The sequence below is a fragment of the Anguilla anguilla genome, chromosome 2 (assembly GCF_013347855.1).
Source record: "Anguilla anguilla isolate fAngAng1 chromosome 2, fAngAng1.pri, whole genome shotgun sequence".
Lineage (NCBI taxonomy): Eukaryota > Metazoa > Chordata > Actinopteri > Anguilliformes > Anguillidae > Anguilla > Anguilla anguilla.
Genome location: NC_049202.1, coordinates 37,627,677 through 37,647,553, shown reverse-complemented (window position 1 = coordinate 37,647,553; position 19,877 = coordinate 37,627,677). Strand labels below are relative to the sequence as shown.

Sequence of the window (19,877 nt, the reverse complement as noted above, 5' to 3'; positions counted from 1 at the left end):
GTGGTGTGGAGGAAGAGCACTCTTTCCCCCCCCCCATGACTGTGATGGTGCCCAATGCCCTATGCCCTAGCCATGGTGGGGTATCAGGGGAGTGACCAGGAACCACTCACCTCAACAGCAGCTCTTTGGGTAGTTTCTTGTTGATGACAGCCTCATCATTGTTGGAGAACATCTGCTTTCCCATAAAAAATTAAAAAAAAACAGTAAATTAGCCTAGAATATACAAGAAGCCACTTCAGCTTTTGTGCTGAAACAGTAAGCACCGAACGCACAGTAAATACCAATGGCATTAAACTTAATGCGCTAAAAGTTGTCTTCAATGTCAAACATTTTCTCTCAGAATGGGGAAAACTGTAAGCCTTCCTAAAGGTAGATAGTACATTTCTTCCACTCATATAAAACAATTGTACATATCAGTACGGTGACACATTCACACATGCACACAACTCTCAAAGGACTAACTATCAACTGGTTATATGCCCAGACATGTTGCATGCTGCGAGAGCCTGCGGGAGGGGGGGTTTGCCTTGGGTTAAGATTAGATGGTTCTCTGTGGCAGTAGTTCACAATCCAGCAGAAGATACTATTAAACAAACATAGAAAACCATGTATAGGCAATCTGTGGCAGAAAGGGAATTGTTTCATCCTTACTTTGTCAATCTGTGGTACGAGTCACACGGTTATGCATAAGACCACAAAGTACACAGGCCGAATGTACCGAATGGAGACAGCATGGAAACAGCTGGGCAACTGTGAGAAGTTGAGCATGGATAATTATTTATTTGTTTTTTTTTTTTTCATTGCGCAAATCTTGAGGTTACTTGGGCTAATCTTTTACTATGCAAACAACATTTTTTTAATGAATCAAAAAGCCAAAACAATTATCCTCAGCAACTTTGCCAACAGCAGAACACCAAATGCACCATTTACCTCTCTGCATGTCTAAATTCACAGTAATGGTCACCTTGATCAGTTTACACCTTACTACTCAAGACAAAACATGTCAAGAAATGTTCCACAGCAATCTTTCGTAAGACACAATGCTTCATTTAAAACATGCACCAGCTCTTTTAATGGATACTGCTGTGCAAAAAAGCACTTTCACTGCCCTTTTCTGATGATAAAAACAGAGAATGGCCAGTTTGTGTTTAAAAGGCAACACAATACAGGCCGCACAATCAAGCCAGTCTGGCAATACAACGTCCAGACACCAACACCCTGATGTCTGTATTAAGTATTAAATTAACATGTGTTCCAGTTGAGGTTTCACGTTAACGAGTTGGTTATCTGATAGGCTTAGCTTCCACTGAAATGAGTTTGACCATGGCCAAACAGGAACAGGAGGGCTTCAAATTGAAACCTTGTATGTTACAAACACGGAATGAGCAGTTCGTAAAAGGGGTAAGCGTACATTTCACACAAGCCAAATGCTGTACATGCAACCATCAACAGTATAATCGAAAATAGTTGTGTTGACTGAACGAGCTTGCTGTAGTAGCCATGTAACACTAGAATGTAACACTAATGTCTAACCCATGTAACACTAGAATGTAGTGATCAGTGGTCTTTTGTTTTATGCAGTCTACTTCACAGATCCAACATAAAGATCTACAAATAATATTGAAACAACTCCGATGACTACACGCTGTTAAATTATAAAATGTGAAAGCTAGTATTTGTTACTAATACTAATCACGTATCAGTCGGCCGCAGCTGTCGGGACAGAAGGTACGGCCTGGATCTTCTGAGCCGTCAGCTGTTGCACCGTTAAAAATAAATAAAACCACACAAATCCCACGCTGGCTGGTTGGGGATTACAGAACAGAAGTCAGGGTAGACCTCGACTGAGTACTGCATGGCATGAACAAACACATAGAGAGGGGAATATTCAAGGGATCTCGTTTAACATCATCATCCACTGCTGCGGGTAGCGGAGAAGCAACAGAGCCCAAAACAATAGAAAGTTTGACAGCTAGAATATCATAATGGCCACGAATTTATGGTAAATCATTTTTGTGCGTACACGAGTTTGATAATCATCTATCGTTACTTTGAATCAACTTTGAATTTTTCGTCCGCTGGTGAAGTTAAGAGTGTCTTTGGCCGACAATCGAGCAGGCTCGTTTGCAGCAGCCCGGAGCCCCGTAGCCGCAGCAGCCATTAGCACTCACAGTCCCATGCTCAGAAACAACACTCCGTCGCGGACTCTGTAAAATAGCCTACATCTGACGAAGTGGGGAAGGCCCAGTCGTCACCCTGCTGTATTACGTGCACATTATTAAATGCTAGGTCGTAAACTGTGTAAAGACTGTCGTTGCATTAAGTCTAGTGTTGAAACTAAGAGGAAGATTGTTTTTCCACAAATATTCATTTTCGAAGCTGTCAGTGAACATCATATTCGTCAAAAATGTGGAATTAAATCCATCACAACAACACACAGGAACAGTTGTGATTCAAAACAACACAAAGACAAACAACAGCGGCCGGGCTGCAGTAGGCTACTCGGAAGCAAATGCATAATTTACAACCTAAATATTGACTACGGAAGCAAGCTAAAACATGGAAAGGAGCAGAAAGTATAGTCTATCAATAAACAAAAGTGATTACGCGTATCCCGTCAGCCCCGCGCTACCATCCATAACCAACTATTTGTTCTATCTGTCAGTCATTCTACCATTGTCAGTCGTTTACACGGGCCAGAAACTCACCTCAAACCGGCTCCGCGACACTCCGTTCACCTCCTTCCCCATCGCGGACGGTGAATTACCCAATTCGTTCCGAAAAAATGAAATCCAGCGTTAAATACGCAGAAGTGCGCTAATACCAGTGGTCAACTGTCTGCCCCGTTTAACATTTACCATGCTATTGTTGTTGTTTCTGCCTTGCTGCTATGGGCTTGCTCGTGTTAAACAGCTAAAAACTGCCTCCGCTTTGCTACCCTAGCCATACCAGCCGACCTCTTATCTCATTTGCTCAGCAGCTCTCCCCTCCCTCTCTCATATGCGATGGCATTAGACTTTTTCGATCATCGGGACTATTAGCAAGCTTTATAACTACGTGTAACAGTTTGTAGGCTACGTCGTAAGGGAAACCTGCATCTCCGGTGTAACTTCTGTTTTTCTTCGATGTCTCTACTAGTAATTATGCAGGTTATGCCTGCCACGTAAAACCTACATCCCCCTTCCTCCTTTCCCATTGTGTACTAATATTATCAGGCCTAAACGGTCTTTATGTAATACAATACGATCTACATGTGGGGCTCAGGTTTTATTTTATTCTAAGGCCTAACCGACAGCACCGCAGTTGTCCGCGAATTATCTAGGAGTAAGCATAAAACAACTTAAATCAATTGTACCAGGTTTTTAGTTTCAATTTGCATTTGGTTTAAAGAAACAGTGTTAAATTAGCCTAATTCCAGTCAGTGGGCTACTGTATGGAAAAAAAAACATCTAACAAGGCCTGGTGTGCGAATTATTTTCAAAAACGTGTAGCTTTTGGTTTATGAAGACAACTACCATGTTAAATTACAGCACGGTAAGTCAACTATTACTCCGTATGTGCGCACCATGGACTCAGGGTAAATCAACCATGCATAATTACCAACTTTTTCTTATTTTATTACAGGACTTCCGCCTTTGGTGAGCACCGCCCCCAAGCAGCTGGAACCTATGAAAATGGAGAGCTACTGAATGTAATGACGTCATGACAGCGGGAGAATCAAGCATGGTGCTGTACACAAATAGAAGCTTCTCTCCATTCTTCAGTAAAATATCTCACGATTAGACTGAGCGCTACATGTTCATGTATTAACAGGTAAAGATAAGCTACTTTCATTCCAAATACATCTAGAGTTTGCTAATCGTAAAAATGTTATATCCGAAACAATATTCTGCATTCAGCAGTATTTCTACAGATAACTGAAATGCTTTTGTAACCGTACGAGATCCCGTGATTTTACTTATACCAAAAAATAATGAGTGCACGTGGTCATTTTTGAAATAACTCATCACATTGATTAATCTTGTGACACAAAGGCAGGGTGGTTGAACAGGGTTAGCTCTTTCATAAAGAAATTGAAACAAAGAGACTGCTTTAGATTATCTGATGCTGAAATTAATATGATGAAACGTGTAAGTGAAAATAGTTAGGTGAGTGATGAACGCATGGCAATGATTTTCGGTACAGTTCGAAAATAGGGTATCCAAAGGTGCAAAGCTGATTGTTAGATGCTGCTATTCAGAGAAACATTAAACCCATGTTGATTTTTGCAATGAAGTATTTAATTAAAACCAGTAAAGGTACTCATTTCCAAAATAAAAAAGTCTTAATATCGCTGATATAGCAGTGTAAAATACTTAAGAATCATTTACACAAATCTGTGCATAAAGGAAAATGTAACATGATAAAAGATTCTACGTATTAAAATCCAAAACCTCTGTTGACATTGAAATTACATGGGGAGGGGGGAGGGGGCTTAAAAGCCTTTAACACTGTACAATAATTTTGCTAACATAAACTATACAAGCCTTGAAATAAATGTCTGGGAAAAGGGAGAAAAACTAAAATAAAAAAACTTCTTTTTTTTTTCATATGACAGCATGCTAGTTTTTAAAAAAAATAGAGAATCATTCAGTAGTATTTTGATGAAAGCTCTCCTGACTAAAAATACAACAACAAAAAAAACTACTAAATCTGATATTTAGTATCATTATTAGCTGAGAGTACCATACACTTGAGTTATCACAGTGCAGAAAAAATTGGCAACACTGGGAGAGATTTAAAAATAAAAAAATAATAATAATAATAATAATAAAAACTCCCTTAATGAACACATTTCATTCAATGGGTCTTACAGTTATCCTGATTAGATTCACAGCGATTACATAGTAACAGGCTGCTCTCTCAACTTAATTCCAGCACAGTGGTTGTCCATATACTGTCTAAAACACTGTCCTGTTTTTAAATTGGCCACACTAATTATGAAGGGGGTTTAAAAAATTCTAATCGTAGTACTTCTAATTCTAATTCCAAAGGCTCCATCATTCTCTGAATGGAAAACAAAAGGGAAAGACCTGGAAAGATGACCCTTCCCCCTCACACCTTAAGAACAACTTTGGCTGGCCTGTTTAACACAGATGGCTTGTGGGAATATTCCCCGCCTGTCTTTGTTTCATGACGAAGCAGAAAACCTGCTATTGCCACCCTAAGTAACAAAACAGGATTTTCAGATGAGCTTAAAGCCTACCCCCAAACAACTGCACGGTGTGAAGATGGGTGGGCTACACAGTGATGAAAAGCTGCCTCTATTTGAAAGGTTCGAGGTTGCCAGTGAGGGCAGAATCCATGAGGTCATCGTCTTCAGTCCGCAGGTAGGCGGGGCTGGGTCGGGCTGGTCGATCCGACCCCAGCATAGACAGGGAGGGGTCAGGAGCCGAAATAGGCGACCGAGACCAGCTGTCGCCTTTCATGGGGTGCGAGGAGGTGGTGCAGGATGATGACGACTTCTTTTTTTCCTTATCTCGCTCTCGGTCTCTGTCCCGGTCCCTCTCGCGCTCCCTCTCCTTCTGCTTTTTCTTCTCCTTCTTGTGCTTCTTGTGCTTCTCCCCGGAGCTGACTGGTGCCGAGCTCATGTACTCCAGCGGAGGCTGCAAGGGCCGCAAGGCCTGGTCGTCGTCGGAGCTGGGGCTGTTCTGGTGGGACTTCTCTGCCACCGAGCTGCTTCCAGATTCGCTCTCGCTGTCGGGGTTCAGAGGCGTGTACCCTGGGGAACGACTGTGACTGGGAGAGGAGCGATCATGCTTGGGCGTGGACCCACTGAAGGGCGAAGCTTTGAGGCCAGAGTGCTGGGAGCGCATGGCATCGCCAGACCCCTCGCCTGGCTTCTGGAGGGTCACCGTGGTCTTGATACTGGGTGAACCCCCATCATGTTTGCTGATGATGATCTTGGCCACACCGGTGCTGCCCACACCTCCACCTTTGGAGTCCAGTGGCTTCTTGTCTCCTGAGCCAACCCCTGACATTGACACCTTAGACTTCCCCTCTTTTTCCACCTTCTCTCGCTTGCTCAGGTAATCTCCACCCTGTGATGACATCCCATGCTTAGATGGCTGAGGTACAATATTAGGGGGACCTCTAACCCCTCCACCTCCTCCCCCACCACCACAACCTCCTTCACTGCCCTCTTCACCCCCTACTCCACCCCCTCCAGCACCTTTCAATTTGTCGATGACGGCAGTTAGGGATGGCTTTTTGTTGCGGCTAGGAGACTTTCCCTTGACATTTGGGTTATTCCCACCCCCTCCACCTCCACCTCCACCACCTCCCCCACCTCCACTCCCACCATACTGGGACTGGGAGCCAGCAGAGAAGGACATAGAGCCGGAGGACGAAGAGGAACTGGAAGAGGATGAGGAAGAGGAGGAGGACCCAGAGGAAGAACCTCCACCCAGCTGCTTCTGAGACCCCATCCCACCCCCAGAGGCAGACTTGGATCCTCCTGAGCCACCGCCTCCAGATCCCATTGGAGATTTGGCCTTGGAGGACGGGGGCGTACCAGGGACCTGAGTCTGCTGGAGCTTCATGGGAGAGGAGAGCTTGTCAGAGCCACTGGAACGGGAGTGTGAAGGAGAAATGTTGGGCTTGATGTTTGGGTTGATGAGGGACCCAGGTGGCTTGCCCCCTTGAGGTTTCATCTTGCTCCCACTTCCTCCTCCACTGCCCCCACTTCCAGTCCCTGACAATCCATGCTTTGTTATGGGGGAGGAGCCAGGTTTGCCTACACCCAGCCCCTGGGAGGAACCCTTCGACTGTGAGCTCCCTCCTCCACTTCCTCCTCCGCCACCTGGCTTTGAGCTGCTGCTCTGTCCCATGGAGCCCTCAGACTTAGCCTTCATTTTGCCCGAGGATGAGGAGGAAGAGTGGGAATGATGGCTCTTACTTCCACCACTGACCCCCGTCCCCCCCGTACCTCCTCCCGCTGAGCTACTGGAGGTGTACCCCCCGTGGGAAGAGGTCTTACCCCCTGACAGTTTAGGAATCTGAATGGTGATTTTGGGTATTGGTGGTGTGGCACCCCCAGGGGGCGTCTGTGACCGCCCAGAGCTTCCAGGAGATTTGGATCCTCCTCCACCCACAGACCCTCCTGAACCTGCACTCCCACTCGGTGGCGTATAGGGCCGGCCCCCTGAGCTGTGTGACGGTGACTTTCCATCCGGGTCCATCTTCTTGCGCTTGGGCGGCTTGTCTTTTGGCTTTCCCTCGCTGGAGGGGGTGCGGCTGCGCTTAGCCTGTTTGGCATCAGATGAGATCCCCCCTGTCATACCTAACCCCGAGCTGCCCCCACTGCCGTTGTCCTCCTTCCCCCGCATCACCTGCTGCTGCTTGGCCTTAGAGTCGGCGCTTTTAAAATCGCTGCCCCCCCCTCCCATGCCCATCATGAGAGGACTCTGCCCACCCCCCGAATGAGAGGAGTGGGGGTCTCCCAGGTCGGGGGTCGGACCGAGCAACGGCTTGCCCCCTCCGCCGCCGCTCCCAAAAACCATACCCATGTCAAAAGGGTCCTTGAGGGAAGGGTCAGGAGTGCTGCGGCCATGCGGGGTGGGGTTCTGGGGAGTGCCCGATGGTGTGTTCTGCTGGCTGCTCCCGCCAAAGCTCTTCACAAGGTCCAGGTCTTCATTTGGACTGGAGGGGCTGTCGTCAAAGTAGGCTGGAGGGAAACCCTGTCCAGCTAAGAGCTCGGGATTGAAGTCTACAGCATCGGGGAAGAAGTTAGTGGAGGAGGAGTCACTGGTTGGCGTGGCTGCAGTGGCTGCCTCGGCAATGAGTTCTGCTGGGTCGCCAAAGGGATTCTCATTGCTGCCGGCATTGAACAGGTCGGACTCAAACACTGCGCTCCCCTGACCCGAACTGGAGGAATCTCGCAAAGGGGTGCCTAGGGGTCCCCCTTCCTCCCCACCCAGGTGGTGCTGACCATGGCTGCCGCTGCCCCCTTTCGCTGCCTGCTCTGGGAGGTCGGAGAGGATCTCGTTAATGTCTGCGCCGATGCTGTCAGAGCTGGACAGCCGAACCATGCGAGGGAGGCTGGATCCTGGGGGCTGTTGCGGCTGGGACTGCGACTGGGAGTGTGGCTGGGCGTGGTACGGCACCCCGGGGCCAGCCGGTGGCGTCCCACACTGGCTGGGCGCGGGAGTGATGCTGTGGGGAGTGTCTAGCCCGTCCCCCGGCAGGTTGACGTCGAAGATGTTCTGGGAGTCCACGTCCATGGAGAAGAGTTCGCGGTGGAAGTCATCTTCAGTGGGGTGGTGAGGGTGGTGGTGCTGTTGCATCCCTCCGCCCTGCTGCTGCTGCTGCTTCAGTCCCATCCCTCCCGCAACAGCCCCGCCTTTTTCTGCCCCTCTCGGGCGCTTCTTCTTACCTTTGCTGCCAGTCGCGGCACCAGCAGTGTCAGTACGGGGCGATCCAGAGGATGAATTCTGCCTCTCCAGGGGGCTTGAGCTGTAGAGGGTAGTGAAGTCCTGGGAGGGGTTGTCCTTCAGCAGGTTCATCAGCATGGGGTGGTTCTTGGTGTTGCTGGCAGGGGAGGATGTGAGGGGTGGGGTCTGGTGGGGCTGGGACCCTGAAGATGGAGCTTGAGGGGTGGGGCTTGAGCCCACACTTCCTGTGATCTGCAGCAGGCTGGTTAGGATGGGGTTCTGGGTCACTTTGCTGAAGTCATCCCCATGGCTTTGCTGCTGCTGCTGTTGTTGCTGCTGTAGCTGCTGCTGTTGCCCCCCGCCTCCAACCTGGCCCATACCCTCCCCCCCAGACCCAGAGCCCCGTGGCATATTGAACAACGATGTAATCGGGCCAGAGAACGAGCCACCTCCCCCGGCACCACCCCCACCGCTTCCTCCCGTGGGTGTGTTGCCCCCTGAGGGCCCGGGGAGGCCCATTGCGTTTCCGCCACCGCCGCCCGTGCCCATGCCGCAGCCGGGGCTGCCGGCAGGAGGCAGGTTCCTCTTCACCATGTCCTCCACGGTTTCGGCTATCAGCGACAGGGCCGGGGTGTCAGCCTGGATGGTCTCGGCCTTGCGGCGGATGGCCCGCATGGTCACGGGGATGGACATGCACCTGGAGGGAAACAGGCAGAATGTGAGAAGGCATGCAACCCGGTCTTCCTGGCCAACTTCCAAACGGCCCAATACGAGGACTGGACAGGGAATGCTGAAGCGGCTGGAGACGCTAAAGACAGGCGCGACCAAGTTCAGCGGTGAATGGAATCGGTCCAATAAAAACAAGGAAGGAAGCCACACCTCTGGACCACCTTGGTAATGAAGTCGTCAGTGCAGATGAGAGCATCAGACAAGCCCTTGTAGAGCTTACAAGACACCTGCCTTGAGTCAAGCACCTCCATTACCACTGCAGATAGAAAGAGGGAAAAGGACAGGAAAAGAAATAGAGCAAGAGGAAGGAACCAAGAAAGAGAGAAAACCAAAAGGGAGACAAAAGAAAAAACTGATTAGACATATTCTCAAATAATTCCAAATTATCTTTAAAAAGACACTGTAACAGATCTGAAGTGAGAGTGACAGGGTGGTATGAGGACTGTGGGTAGAAACTCATGAAACAGTGGTGCAGTGAGAATCTGTGCAAATGATTATCTGTGTACAACTGCGAGTGAGTGTTTGTGTATGAGTGTGCCTGGGAGTGTCAGGGTGAGCGTACGTGTGGACGAAAGTATTAGAAAGTGTGGGAGTGCAAGTGACGACGCAGCGCGTGATGAGATGCTTACCGCAGACCAGGGATTCGTTGACTGGGTGCTGGAAGGACACGCTGAAGCTCGAGTCCGTCAGAGGACACACCTCAAACTGCAGAAGCCCAGGCGTGTCTACAAGAACAGGACACCCATTCAATTATTCACCACCTACCTATTCATTCATTCATTCAAGAGTAACACCTGAAGCTGCAACGTTCACAACACTCATTCGTCCACTAAATCCCTGTGAGTAGTAAGTGCAATAAACTACCATTATGTGGATTACTTGCAGCAGGAAGTGAATCTCTAAAAGCACCTAATCCTACTCTTCTTATTACCATATTACATTCACTTAGCAGATGCTGTAATCCAGAATGATTTGAAATGTTAGAGAACTACTAGTGTGCAAATTCTCATGTGTAGTAACACAACGAATAAGTGCTTTTTTTGGAATGCACGGACACTGGTGTTTGTACTGATGTCACAGTATGTTTCTGTACCAGCATGTCTGCGTAACGGCTAATATTAGCATTGCTGCGGGTGTCCATGACTGTGCCTGTGACCGGGGGTGGCGCGGAGAGGGACACGTGCCTTCCTTGATGAGGGTGCGTTTGACGCAGCTCCCGATGAGCGTGTTGTACGCGGCCTGGTGTCGGATGACGTCCAGCAGCGCTGGCACCTGAGCCGGGTGCCGGAAAGGGATCTTGGATACCAGTGCCCCCTGCAGGCAGCGTCCGTCCTGCACCGGCGCGTCACGGTTCAGGAAGTAACAGTGCTGCTGGCCAGGCAGGGACTGGGGGGAGAGAGACAAGACAGGGAAATCAGGGGAAAGAACTGAGGTTTACACACAAAGCCGGGATCAATACCAATATTATAATACAGCCAGCTATTATTGTGGCAAGTCTGTGCTGTTAGTTATTTATTGATTTCTATGATTAACATGGACTCACAGCCAAGTAGCTAGAGCAGTGCCAGAATATACTTATTTTATTCCTTTTTTTCCCCCCATTCTCATTTTTACCAATTTGGAATGCCCAGTGCCCAGTCATAACTGTAATCCCTTCCAATCACTGCAACGTCCTCAATCTATCCTGCAGGCCACCAGCTGAGCTACACAATTACTGCAATGGAGGACAGAAGTTCACCAGTGGGCACCTACATGGTGAGGATTAAACTCAGACAGTGGGGTACATTCATTCCACTGGGAAAAATGTCTAAGCTGGATACAGGGTTCAGGAGGTCAGATTCTATTGCATTTTTCACACCCATAATTCTGTAAAATGGCGAGAGCAACGCAGACATAACAAAGTCATTCAGATCTGTTAGCTGAGCACGCTACCCGATTACCTCAGAGGACCGAAGAGGACGACGAGCCTCGGTAAGCAGACCGATAGCGGGCTGGAGAAGCACTCACCGCGTAGAAGCGCATGGCGTGCGTGTGGGGGGGCAGGGCACCCCCGCCTTCCTCCTGCAGCTGGCTCTGTACGATGAGCTCGTAGAGGGGCGCCAGCGCAGGAGGGCTCTCAAACACGGGGATACCTGAAAGGAGCGGAGCGCAACACTCTCAACCCGCGCTTACGTGCTACAAAACATCTCCATGTTGCACGCTAAATCCACTGGCAACTCGGCAATGGTCACGTTTGCCCTATACTCCATTACGTTAAAGCTGCAGTGGGCAACTTTCTCCACAGTCACTATGTTGTGAAAACATCTTGAAAATCATAACACCCGTTGGCCCTGCCCACAGAGAAAGAGACACACCCTCACCTCCCTGTTTCTCCACATACCTCGTCATGAACAACATCTCCCTACGACTCCTCGGCAAGGAGGATCACAGGATTACAGACATGCGAACATCAGCTACACTAAGAATGTCAGCTCCAACAGTCCAAGTGAAACAACAAAATCTCTTGTTGTTCCAGAGCTTACCAATTATGTCATAAACATTTTCCATTTAGTCACCAAGTTCAGTAGCACACAAAGTGATGATTTTGGTAAGTTCACTAAAGCCAATCTAAAGTTAGCGATCTACCTGAGGGTTCCCGGTAGCTACCGTTAGCAAAATATTTTTATATATGTAGCAGAATTGCTGAACAAAGGCCAATCTCTATCCCAGACTAATAGTTACCCAATACACCTAGCCCCAGTTCGGTAGTCTACTGGACGTTCTACGATAGGACCTTTCTGAGAGCAGAATTCTGCTGTCAGGACAGTACTTTCAGAAAGGTACAATTGTAAAATGTCCAGCAGAGTTCTGAATTGGGATTCCGATACACTCAAAGCCTTTCGACACTGCACAGGCCGTTATTGTAGGTTACTAGCTACATTGGCTACTTATTGTATGTTTCAAAGTAACTTCATCTCACGCTATTCCAATTGTGTAATATGCTGCTAAGTCAAACAGTTATGTAGCAGAGCATGTGTTGGGGCAGCTTTAGCTCTGATATAGGACCCTTTGGGAGTCAGGTCGTACAGACAGTTGGCAAGCAGGGTTTTAGAAGGTTCTAGCTAACATGATCTACCCGACAGGTAATGTCAGCTTACCTATCTAGCCTAGCCTTTACCTACCACACAGATAACATTAGCAAACCTTCCATTCTTCCAAGAACTAGCTGCCAAATTAAGTAATGTTATGAATAATAGCTACCAGGCTACTTCGGTGGCTAAATTCATTGAAGACATCTTAACTGGCTGGCAGGCAGAAAGTCCAGGTAAATTAATGTTGAAATTTAGTCCAGCAGAAATAATAAAAGCTCCGCCTCCGCAGGCCGCCATTGGTGAAACTCTTTCTTTCTTTCTCAACACGTCAAGCTATGTTTATTGTTATGTGAACACGCAAGGTCAGTCTCATTGTCGATTGGTTCCCGACGTGAACCAACCTATGTCTTTGGTTGTTTTATGTTGCAAACCACTCAGTTTTGTAAACAAAAACTTGGGCCAATTCCCTGGTTTTTGAACACTTAATTTGAGGGTATAAATACAATTTGAGGGTATAAATACAGTGTACGGTGCTGGGTTTCTCTCACTGCAGCTCTTTCTATGATTGCTGCCAATTAAACATGCCCATTCCCTGATGTAATTCTAAAATAAACTTACATACTGCAGCTTTAAGACAGTCGTACACAGACACAACCAATTTCAGCCTGTAAATGCAAAACCTAACAGGCCCACAGCCACAATTTCCCTTTCATAAACCACCATTGGGTCTCCACGCAACCACATCAAAACACACGGCAGCCCTACTTGTGATCGCCGATCAGTCTTTCGATGACCGCGTGCCCACACGAGGCAATTCCAACGGTAACCCTTCCTGACTCTTTAGCGTGGACGTCCCCAGCCACTCGTTCCTCTCACCTGTGGTGTTTCCCATCCTCTGTATGAAGGACAGCGAGAACGGGGTGGGCCGGTTCATTTTGAGGAAGAAACAGGCCGGCAGGTCAACACAGTTGGAGTTTGTCACAGAGGAGAAGGAGGGAGTCCTGAGTGTGTGTGTGTGTGTGTGTGTGAGGAAGAAATCGAGAGAGAAATTAAATGTTAGCTATGCAGGACCCCAACAACATTTCATTTTTTTCGAATCATTTGAACTGTCTGACTGCATTGCATCCATTCGCATTGTGAAAATGCTTTGATCAATTCAAAGCCAACCAGCATCATGTTTACCTTGGTCATGTCATGACATAGGTTAGCTAACTTCCTTTTGTGGTGCTAGGCTGCTATCAGTTAACATTAGCTAGCAATCCAAAAATCACGTTTCTTAAAACAAAAAGACAAGTGAAAGAAACAAAATGAAAGCAATTACACTAGACAGGTAATGGCCAAATGTATTAAGAAGTGAGATGAAATAGCAGTGCAGGCAGCAGGTGTAGGGAATGACAGCAGAGCCCTTGTCTACCCATGGCAAAAGACATAGCCTAGCTTGACCATAGCAGGGTCTCTGGGGAGACCACATTTACCTCAGTTCACATTTCAGCCACGAGGCAGAGCAATTTATTTTACTTCAACAGGCAGCAAGTCGTCTTTCAAACATTTTGGTGAGCATGTAGCAGCATAGAGGAGAAGAAATGCCAGAGTGTTCTTTCTCTTCACCAAGTACATGCAATATAGAGTTACACTTCTATGAAGCTGCCACATGGAGAACTCATTTTGAGACCTCGAGTTCCTGCTTGAAAAATGGTGTTCTGCTCTAAATGGACAATCTCTTTCTCTTCTTAAACTACACTTTCCCCAGTGATACAGCTACCAATCTTGGAAACTTACGATTATCGACTGTGAGAACTTTGCAAATAAATACGCTGTTGAAGGTGCTTGCATAATAGAGAAAAAGATCTTATTTTTGCTCATGTTGCCAACGGTTGCCAATATACGCATTCAATTCCACTTAGTACCATGTTAGAACAAAATGACAACACCTAAAAACAGGCTATTGAGATACAAGGCCTATGGTATTACAACATGATTTGACCGCGTTATATACCCTTTATTGTCCACTGGATGAGAGCCTGTAATCAGCGGCGCGATGGGGAGCTTGTACACAGAGCAGGTTCCTTCTACAGTCACCGACACGCTGACGCCCAGAGAGCGAGGGACTGCGGAAAACAAAGATAAGAGAGAGAGAGAGAGAGAGAGAGGGGCTATCAATGACAGCAACCATTACCTTCAGATAATAGGTACATAGTATCAATAAGCATGTCGTCCCCCCCGCTCAGACTAACCAGTAGAGTCAGTGAAGTTGAGCAGTGCTCCCGTCCCCTCTTCAAACACGTCGTATGGTGACACGTAACACTGCAGGGACACCAGATGACCTGCAAGAGGCGACGTGAATCAGCCATGGCTGCGCATGATAAACAAACGCCCCCGTTAAACCACAACTACTTTTAAAGGTCAAAGGTCATGTACATATGACTAGATATGGCCACACCTTATCTTAGCTGCAGATACTGTATAAGCATTTCTTATGGGTGTATGTAAACATACCTATTCAAATAAAATTCTATTTTAAGGTGTGGTGTAGTGAGGTCTGTTAATGTGTGTATGTGGGTGAGAGAGAAAGAGAGACAGTGGAGACAGGTGTTAGGCAAGCGGTATATAACAGATTCCTTCAACACTGTTCACATATTTGTCAGCACTTCAAAGGGTGTAATTTCGTTTGGTTGCATTTAGATCAATATTATAATGGTGAATTTTGTGTGCTGGGTTTTGGCTATGATTGTCAGTTTGATGTTGAGTTCAGTCTGTATGTACACAGGATTTCTGCAGTTTAGGATATTCAATTATGTTTTGTGTGGGGTGCAAGTACCTCCACTCCGAGCAGTCAACAGACCCACACTGCCATGTAGAATGGTCTCTACTGTGTTTGCATTTGTGGCCAACCTGTAACACAAGAACACAAAAATTAGGACACAACACATGGCAGACTAGCAAACACAAAGGTTGTGTATATTGATCAATTTAACATTCCACTAAGTACTATATTAAATGAAAACTATTTATGGCGCCTGAGAGTAAATGTTTTTTTTCCTGCGTAAATTACAACTCACTGTGAAGCAATCTATTCACACTCTCTGACAGGAATATAAACAAATTATCTCTTCTTTTATGCAGGGTTCTTCTTCTTGAATATTGATGAGAAAAATGCAACATTTTGCACAATTCTTTTCCTATTCACCACACATTTCGACACCCGATGAGCAATCCGCTGGTGATTTAATGCATAAACATTCACTCCAGTCCTTAACTGAGCCTAGCATCGACAACAGGTACGGTGAGAGAGACACACCAGGGCACAGATGGGTAAAACGCCATAGAGACAGACTGAAAAACAAAATGGCCGTTGCACAAGCGTGTGTGCAGATGACGAGCGAGCGGACGACTGCGGGAGCACCTGAACATGTGCATCATCTTGGTGAGGTCCAGCTCCAGAGACTGCAGCGCCAGGTACATCTTGGTTTTCAGCTTACTGCACGGAAGGAGCAAGAGGGGAGGGAAAGGAACGGCCATTTTGAGAACCGCAGTGCACAGCACGTCAAAAACAAATAGCAAATAAAGAAGTACTGTTAAGACAGTCACGATATGAAAGCATGGGATTCATTTCCTCCACCCAACACTACGCTGACAAATTCTCAACCCAACTTTCCCGACGATGGCAACTTCCCCATAAATGAGATATCACATGATCTGAATGTCATAAGAGTGTGTGGTTTGTAAACTCACTGAATTACAACATACCAAAAGGGTTTCGACCATTAAAGTTCCAGGGATGAACACTTGGCAGAAGCACAATTAGTCTACTGCAATCAGTCTATATAGACTCAAGGCCCTTTTACACCTACAGTTGAATCAACAGTGCCTCATGCGTTCTGTGTAACAGCACTCTGGGTAAAAGCATATCAAATTATTGTGAACTATGTTCATAGTACAAATTCTCAAGGTATACAAATTTTCTACGAAAGAGCATAATTTTGCAAGTATATTTCCATAGTATATATGGAAATCTTAATATGTAGAATTTCATATGTCCCAGCGACTCTGGTTTCTGGTAGAAAAAAGCACGGGGGCACAGCTACGGCAGGACTCACTTGTCTCCAGGAAGCTTATACAGGTTGACCAAACCCTTGAGATGTTTGGAGAACTCTTCAAAGTTTTTTTCTCTGAGAAAAGAAAGCATAAAAAACCCCAGTAAACTATAAACTTCAGCTTTAAGAAATGATAATAATTTACATGGACAAGATAACCACGACGGAATAGAAGTTGGTGAAACAGGGTTATTCTTCAGACAATGAACATGGCTATATACTTTCACAAGTCCCTACCTGAGATGTTGAACCAGCTCTGGACAGCTCTGTCACACCAGAAAAAGAGAGAAAGAGACCGCAATGAACAGAGAAAATAGGAAAATATAAATTAAAGATGTCCACTACAAAATCAGGGTTCCCACTCATTTTAAGAAATCATTTTCCAGGACTTTTCAAGGACAATTTCCATGACTTAGACTTACAGACATGAAACATGGACAATGGTAGCCCAAAGCCGGTAGTGGTGGGGGGGGGGGCAATGTGCAAGTACCATAACCATTCAAAACGTTCATGTTTACTTGCAGATTGCATAAAGGAAATTAAATCTGTGTGCCATGTACCACGCAGAGACCATTGTGCTGCCGTGTAACCTCAGCAACTAATGTGAAAAGCGGAGAAAAATACAGAAAAATATGAAATCTCAGCTCTAAATATACTGTTTAATAGCTTGACCTATAGCCTAGACTACAATTTCCCAGGACCTCACAAATATTTCCAGAACATTTTGAAATTTTCTCATTTTCCAGGTGTTTTCCATGACTGGAAAACTAGTCAATACATTTCCAGGTTTTCAAGGTTTTCCAGGACGAGTGGGAACCCTGAAAATATCTACCACAAATCAGTCCCCCATTTCCCGTCTTTGTCCACAGCACAGCTCCACTCTGGACATATTTAAGGGTCCTCGCACAGGGCTTTACTGTGCTTACTTTGTCCCAATCTCTTTGGAATTTCTCCACCCCTGTCCTTTCTTTGTGGGGCGATATAGCTCAGGAGGTAAGACCGATTGTCTGGCAGTCGGAGGGTTGCCGGTTCAAACCCCGCCCTGGGCATGTCGAAGTATCCTTGAGCAAGACACCTAACCCCTAACCTCTAACTGCTCTGGCGAATGAGAGGCATCAATTGTAAAGCGCTTTGGATAAAAGCGCTATATAAATGCAGTCCATTTACCATTTACCATTACCATTTACTCACCGCGGGGTTCTCTCCATGATGCGCCACCTTCACGTCCACCAACTGTCCCCCGGCGTCCAGCTGCACCTCCACGTAGAACATGTCGGAGGTGATGTAGCACTCCGTCCCAGAATGGCTCAGGTGGGAGCCCAGCCTATCGGAGAGACGGGAGAGGGAGGCACGGAGAGCACGGTTACAACTCACTATTCAACCGCACTGGGTCACACTCGGCACAAACACAACAGGACAAAAAAGCGAGGGGGGTGTGGGGTGGCTGCAGGGACGATGCGTACCCGTTCTGTCGAGCGATGGACTCCAGGCGATCGGTCATGGACGGCAGTGAGGACACTGTGAGAAAGAGAAGGGGAACTGGTGAGCAGCTAGGTCTTCCCAGTCTTATACTGGCATTATAAACACAGTCAAGGAGCCTTAGGACTGGTAACACAAAAACAATGGCACCGCCACAGCAAATTGCAAGCGCAAGGACGTTTATTTACAGTGCTCCGTAAATGCCAGGCAAAATGAAAGAGAAACAAGGGAATTGCAATATTTGTAGGAGTCAAAGCATTTTCAGATTTGCTAAATATACACATTTTTGCTGTTTTGGCAGACTATGCAATCTGAGGTGAGAATGACTCGTATTAATCCCCAGGCTTCTGTCCTCCTTTTCTTCCCTCCCTCCGTTTTCTCTCACCCTTCAGCGCTCTCTGCAGCGTCTCCAGGCAGGTGAGAAGGAGCTGGTGTCCGGCAGCGTTCATCACTCCGCGCTTCTCCTACAAGGAGGAGAACCTTTGAGCATGGCCAGGGCATTCCTCCGAGCCACTTCCTCATTGTGGTGCGGAGCACCCACTGCATTACATTATCTTATATTACATATTACATTACAGGCATATAGTAGGCGCCCTTATACAAAGCAATTTACACAACCATACATAGCATTTACAGGGCATCTATTTATATAGCTGGATATACACTACAGCAGGGATCAGCAACTCACGGTCCTTGAGGGCCGAGAACTGCTGGTTTTCCACCCTCCCTTTGCCTGGGAGTCAGGTGTGAAGACAGTCTGGCCAAGCAGTAGCACTAATTACCCGGGAGAAAAGAAAACCAGGGCTGGATTTGGATTCGAGGGCCAGAGTTGATGATCCCTGCACTAAAGCATTGCAGGTTAAGTACTTTTTTCAAGGGTACCCAGCACCCCCTTGAAAGCACCCCTATCCCCTCCCCCTCCCTCTCCATCTCCTCCTCCCCCTCACCATGGCCTGCCGCACCACCTTGCTGGTCTCCTGCCATGGCCGAGCAGCGTTGTGCTTGGCGTGCAGCTTCTCGAGCAAGACGTTCACTCGGCTCTGCTTCTCCGCTTCTGCGGAGAGGGAGAGCATGTTAGCCTCTCTCTGCTACAAACTCACAGACAATTTGTTCACTACTACGCTATGCAATATATCAAATGGACTGTTTATATCATACAGACTCCTGAAATAGAAAATGCCATATAGTGTCAATTCCAATTCAGTCCTGTGAACAGAATCTTGTCTGTCAATGCAATATTTGACTAAATATTAATGCATATTCATTACCACTAATTTATTGAACACATACTATGATAACATATTATCAATACGAGCTAAATCAATGAAAAAGAAGAATTCTCGTGCCATACATGTGGCATGTGTTCTGGATTAAATCGAATCTGCGGCTGTGATGTCCATTGTAAATAAATCCAGCCAGCTCGTCAGCTCCCTCTATGTACCAGTGACTTACAACAAGTAATAACTTTATCCGTAGCTTAGTAATCAACAGACTTTACTTTACAGAATGGTACACGGACTTTTGCTGCACTTTTTCATCCACAACAAGTCTAGTTAGCCAACCAACTTCTGTACAGTGGTTAGCTAGTCGCCTCGTTAACTGGGTTTCGTCATGACTGCCACCATCTATTCTAGTCTAGCTAGCAGCTAGCTAGCCAGCTAGCTAACGTTAAGTATGCAATTTAAGAAAACCTGATTGGCTCCGATTGTACAGATTACATACATACCAGTCCCTTCCTCTACTTTTACCCGATCTCCGGTCGCCGGTGTTCCCCCAGACTGTGCCCCAAGAGCAAGCTCTCTTGCCGGACTGTTGCTTTGCACCGAAACCCCAGATACCGCCGCCATCTTCGGGATCTTCCGTCGCCTAGGCAAGAGCTTCCGAGACAACAGAGCGCTACGGGGGCGACAGGCAAGATGTGACGACACTAAATTCTATTGGTTCATATGATAATGACATAATCAAACGGCGACACTAGACAACAACCACTGGTTTCGTTCTGTGACAGCAATGCTCATCAACTAAGATTTATTTCTAAACCAATCCGAGTGATTTAATACAGCCTAAACTTGGAGTACCTCATGAAGCAGGAT

General features: G+C 46.8%; 2 protein-coding genes and 1 long non-coding RNA gene across 4 annotated transcripts in view; 1 reads left to right on the top strand and 2 right to left on the bottom strand.

Moving 5' to 3' along the window:
* The window catches only part of fbxl20 (F-box and leucine-rich repeat protein 20), an 18,255-nt gene extending 14,922 nt beyond the window's left edge, over nucleotides 1-3,333 (bottom strand). Inside the window, exons 1-2 of one of the 2 annotated variants that reach the window (XM_035405055.1) lie at nucleotides 2,709-3,333; nucleotides 111-172 (exon numbers count right to left, since the gene is read on the bottom strand). In XM_035405055.1, coding sequence (XP_035260946.1) covers nucleotides 111-172; nucleotides 2,709-2,750 — 104 coding nt within the window. In that variant the 5' untranslated portion in view covers nucleotides 2,751-3,333. Of the gene's footprint in view, nucleotides 1-110; nucleotides 173-2,607; nucleotides 2,629-2,708 lie in introns of those variants that run through there. The other variant, XM_035405056.1, reaches the window with a different exon arrangement.
* LOC118220804 lies at nucleotides 1,315-4,332 on the top strand. The gene is made up of 2 exons (XR_004764012.1): nucleotides 1,315-1,401; nucleotides 3,625-4,332. It is a non-coding gene; the product is annotated as an uncharacterized LOC118220804 (long non-coding RNA).
* Nucleotides 4,271-19,877, bottom strand: med1 (mediator complex subunit 1). The gene is made up of 18 exons (XM_035405054.1): nucleotides 19,863-19,877; nucleotides 19,511-19,680; nucleotides 18,732-18,838; nucleotides 18,170-18,248; nucleotides 17,769-17,823; nucleotides 17,497-17,629; nucleotides 16,543-16,571; nucleotides 16,309-16,380; nucleotides 15,615-15,689; nucleotides 15,030-15,103; nucleotides 14,446-14,535; nucleotides 14,208-14,319; nucleotides 13,088-13,212; nucleotides 11,148-11,272; nucleotides 10,325-10,526; nucleotides 9,770-9,865; nucleotides 9,291-9,396; nucleotides 4,271-9,108 (listed from the first exon to the last, which is right to left on the bottom strand). Exons 1-18 carry the CDS (start codon nucleotides 19,865-19,867, stop codon nucleotides 5,304-5,306), a joined length of 5,460 nt encoding a protein of 1,819 aa, XP_035260945.1. The 5' UTR covers nucleotides 19,868-19,877; the 3' UTR covers nucleotides 4,271-5,303.

Excerpts from the sequence above, each read along its gene's own strand:
- med1 (XM_035405054.1), bottom strand. Across the intron at positions 14,536-15,029 it reads GTTGACTGCTCGGAGTGGAG|GTCATCTGGTGTCCCTGCAG; the intron begins GTACTTGCACCC and ends CGCCTCTTGCAG. Across the intron at positions 13,213-14,207 it reads CATCCAGTGGACAATAAAGG|GACTCCCTCCTTCTCCTCTG; the intron begins GTATATAACGCG and ends ACACACACTCAG.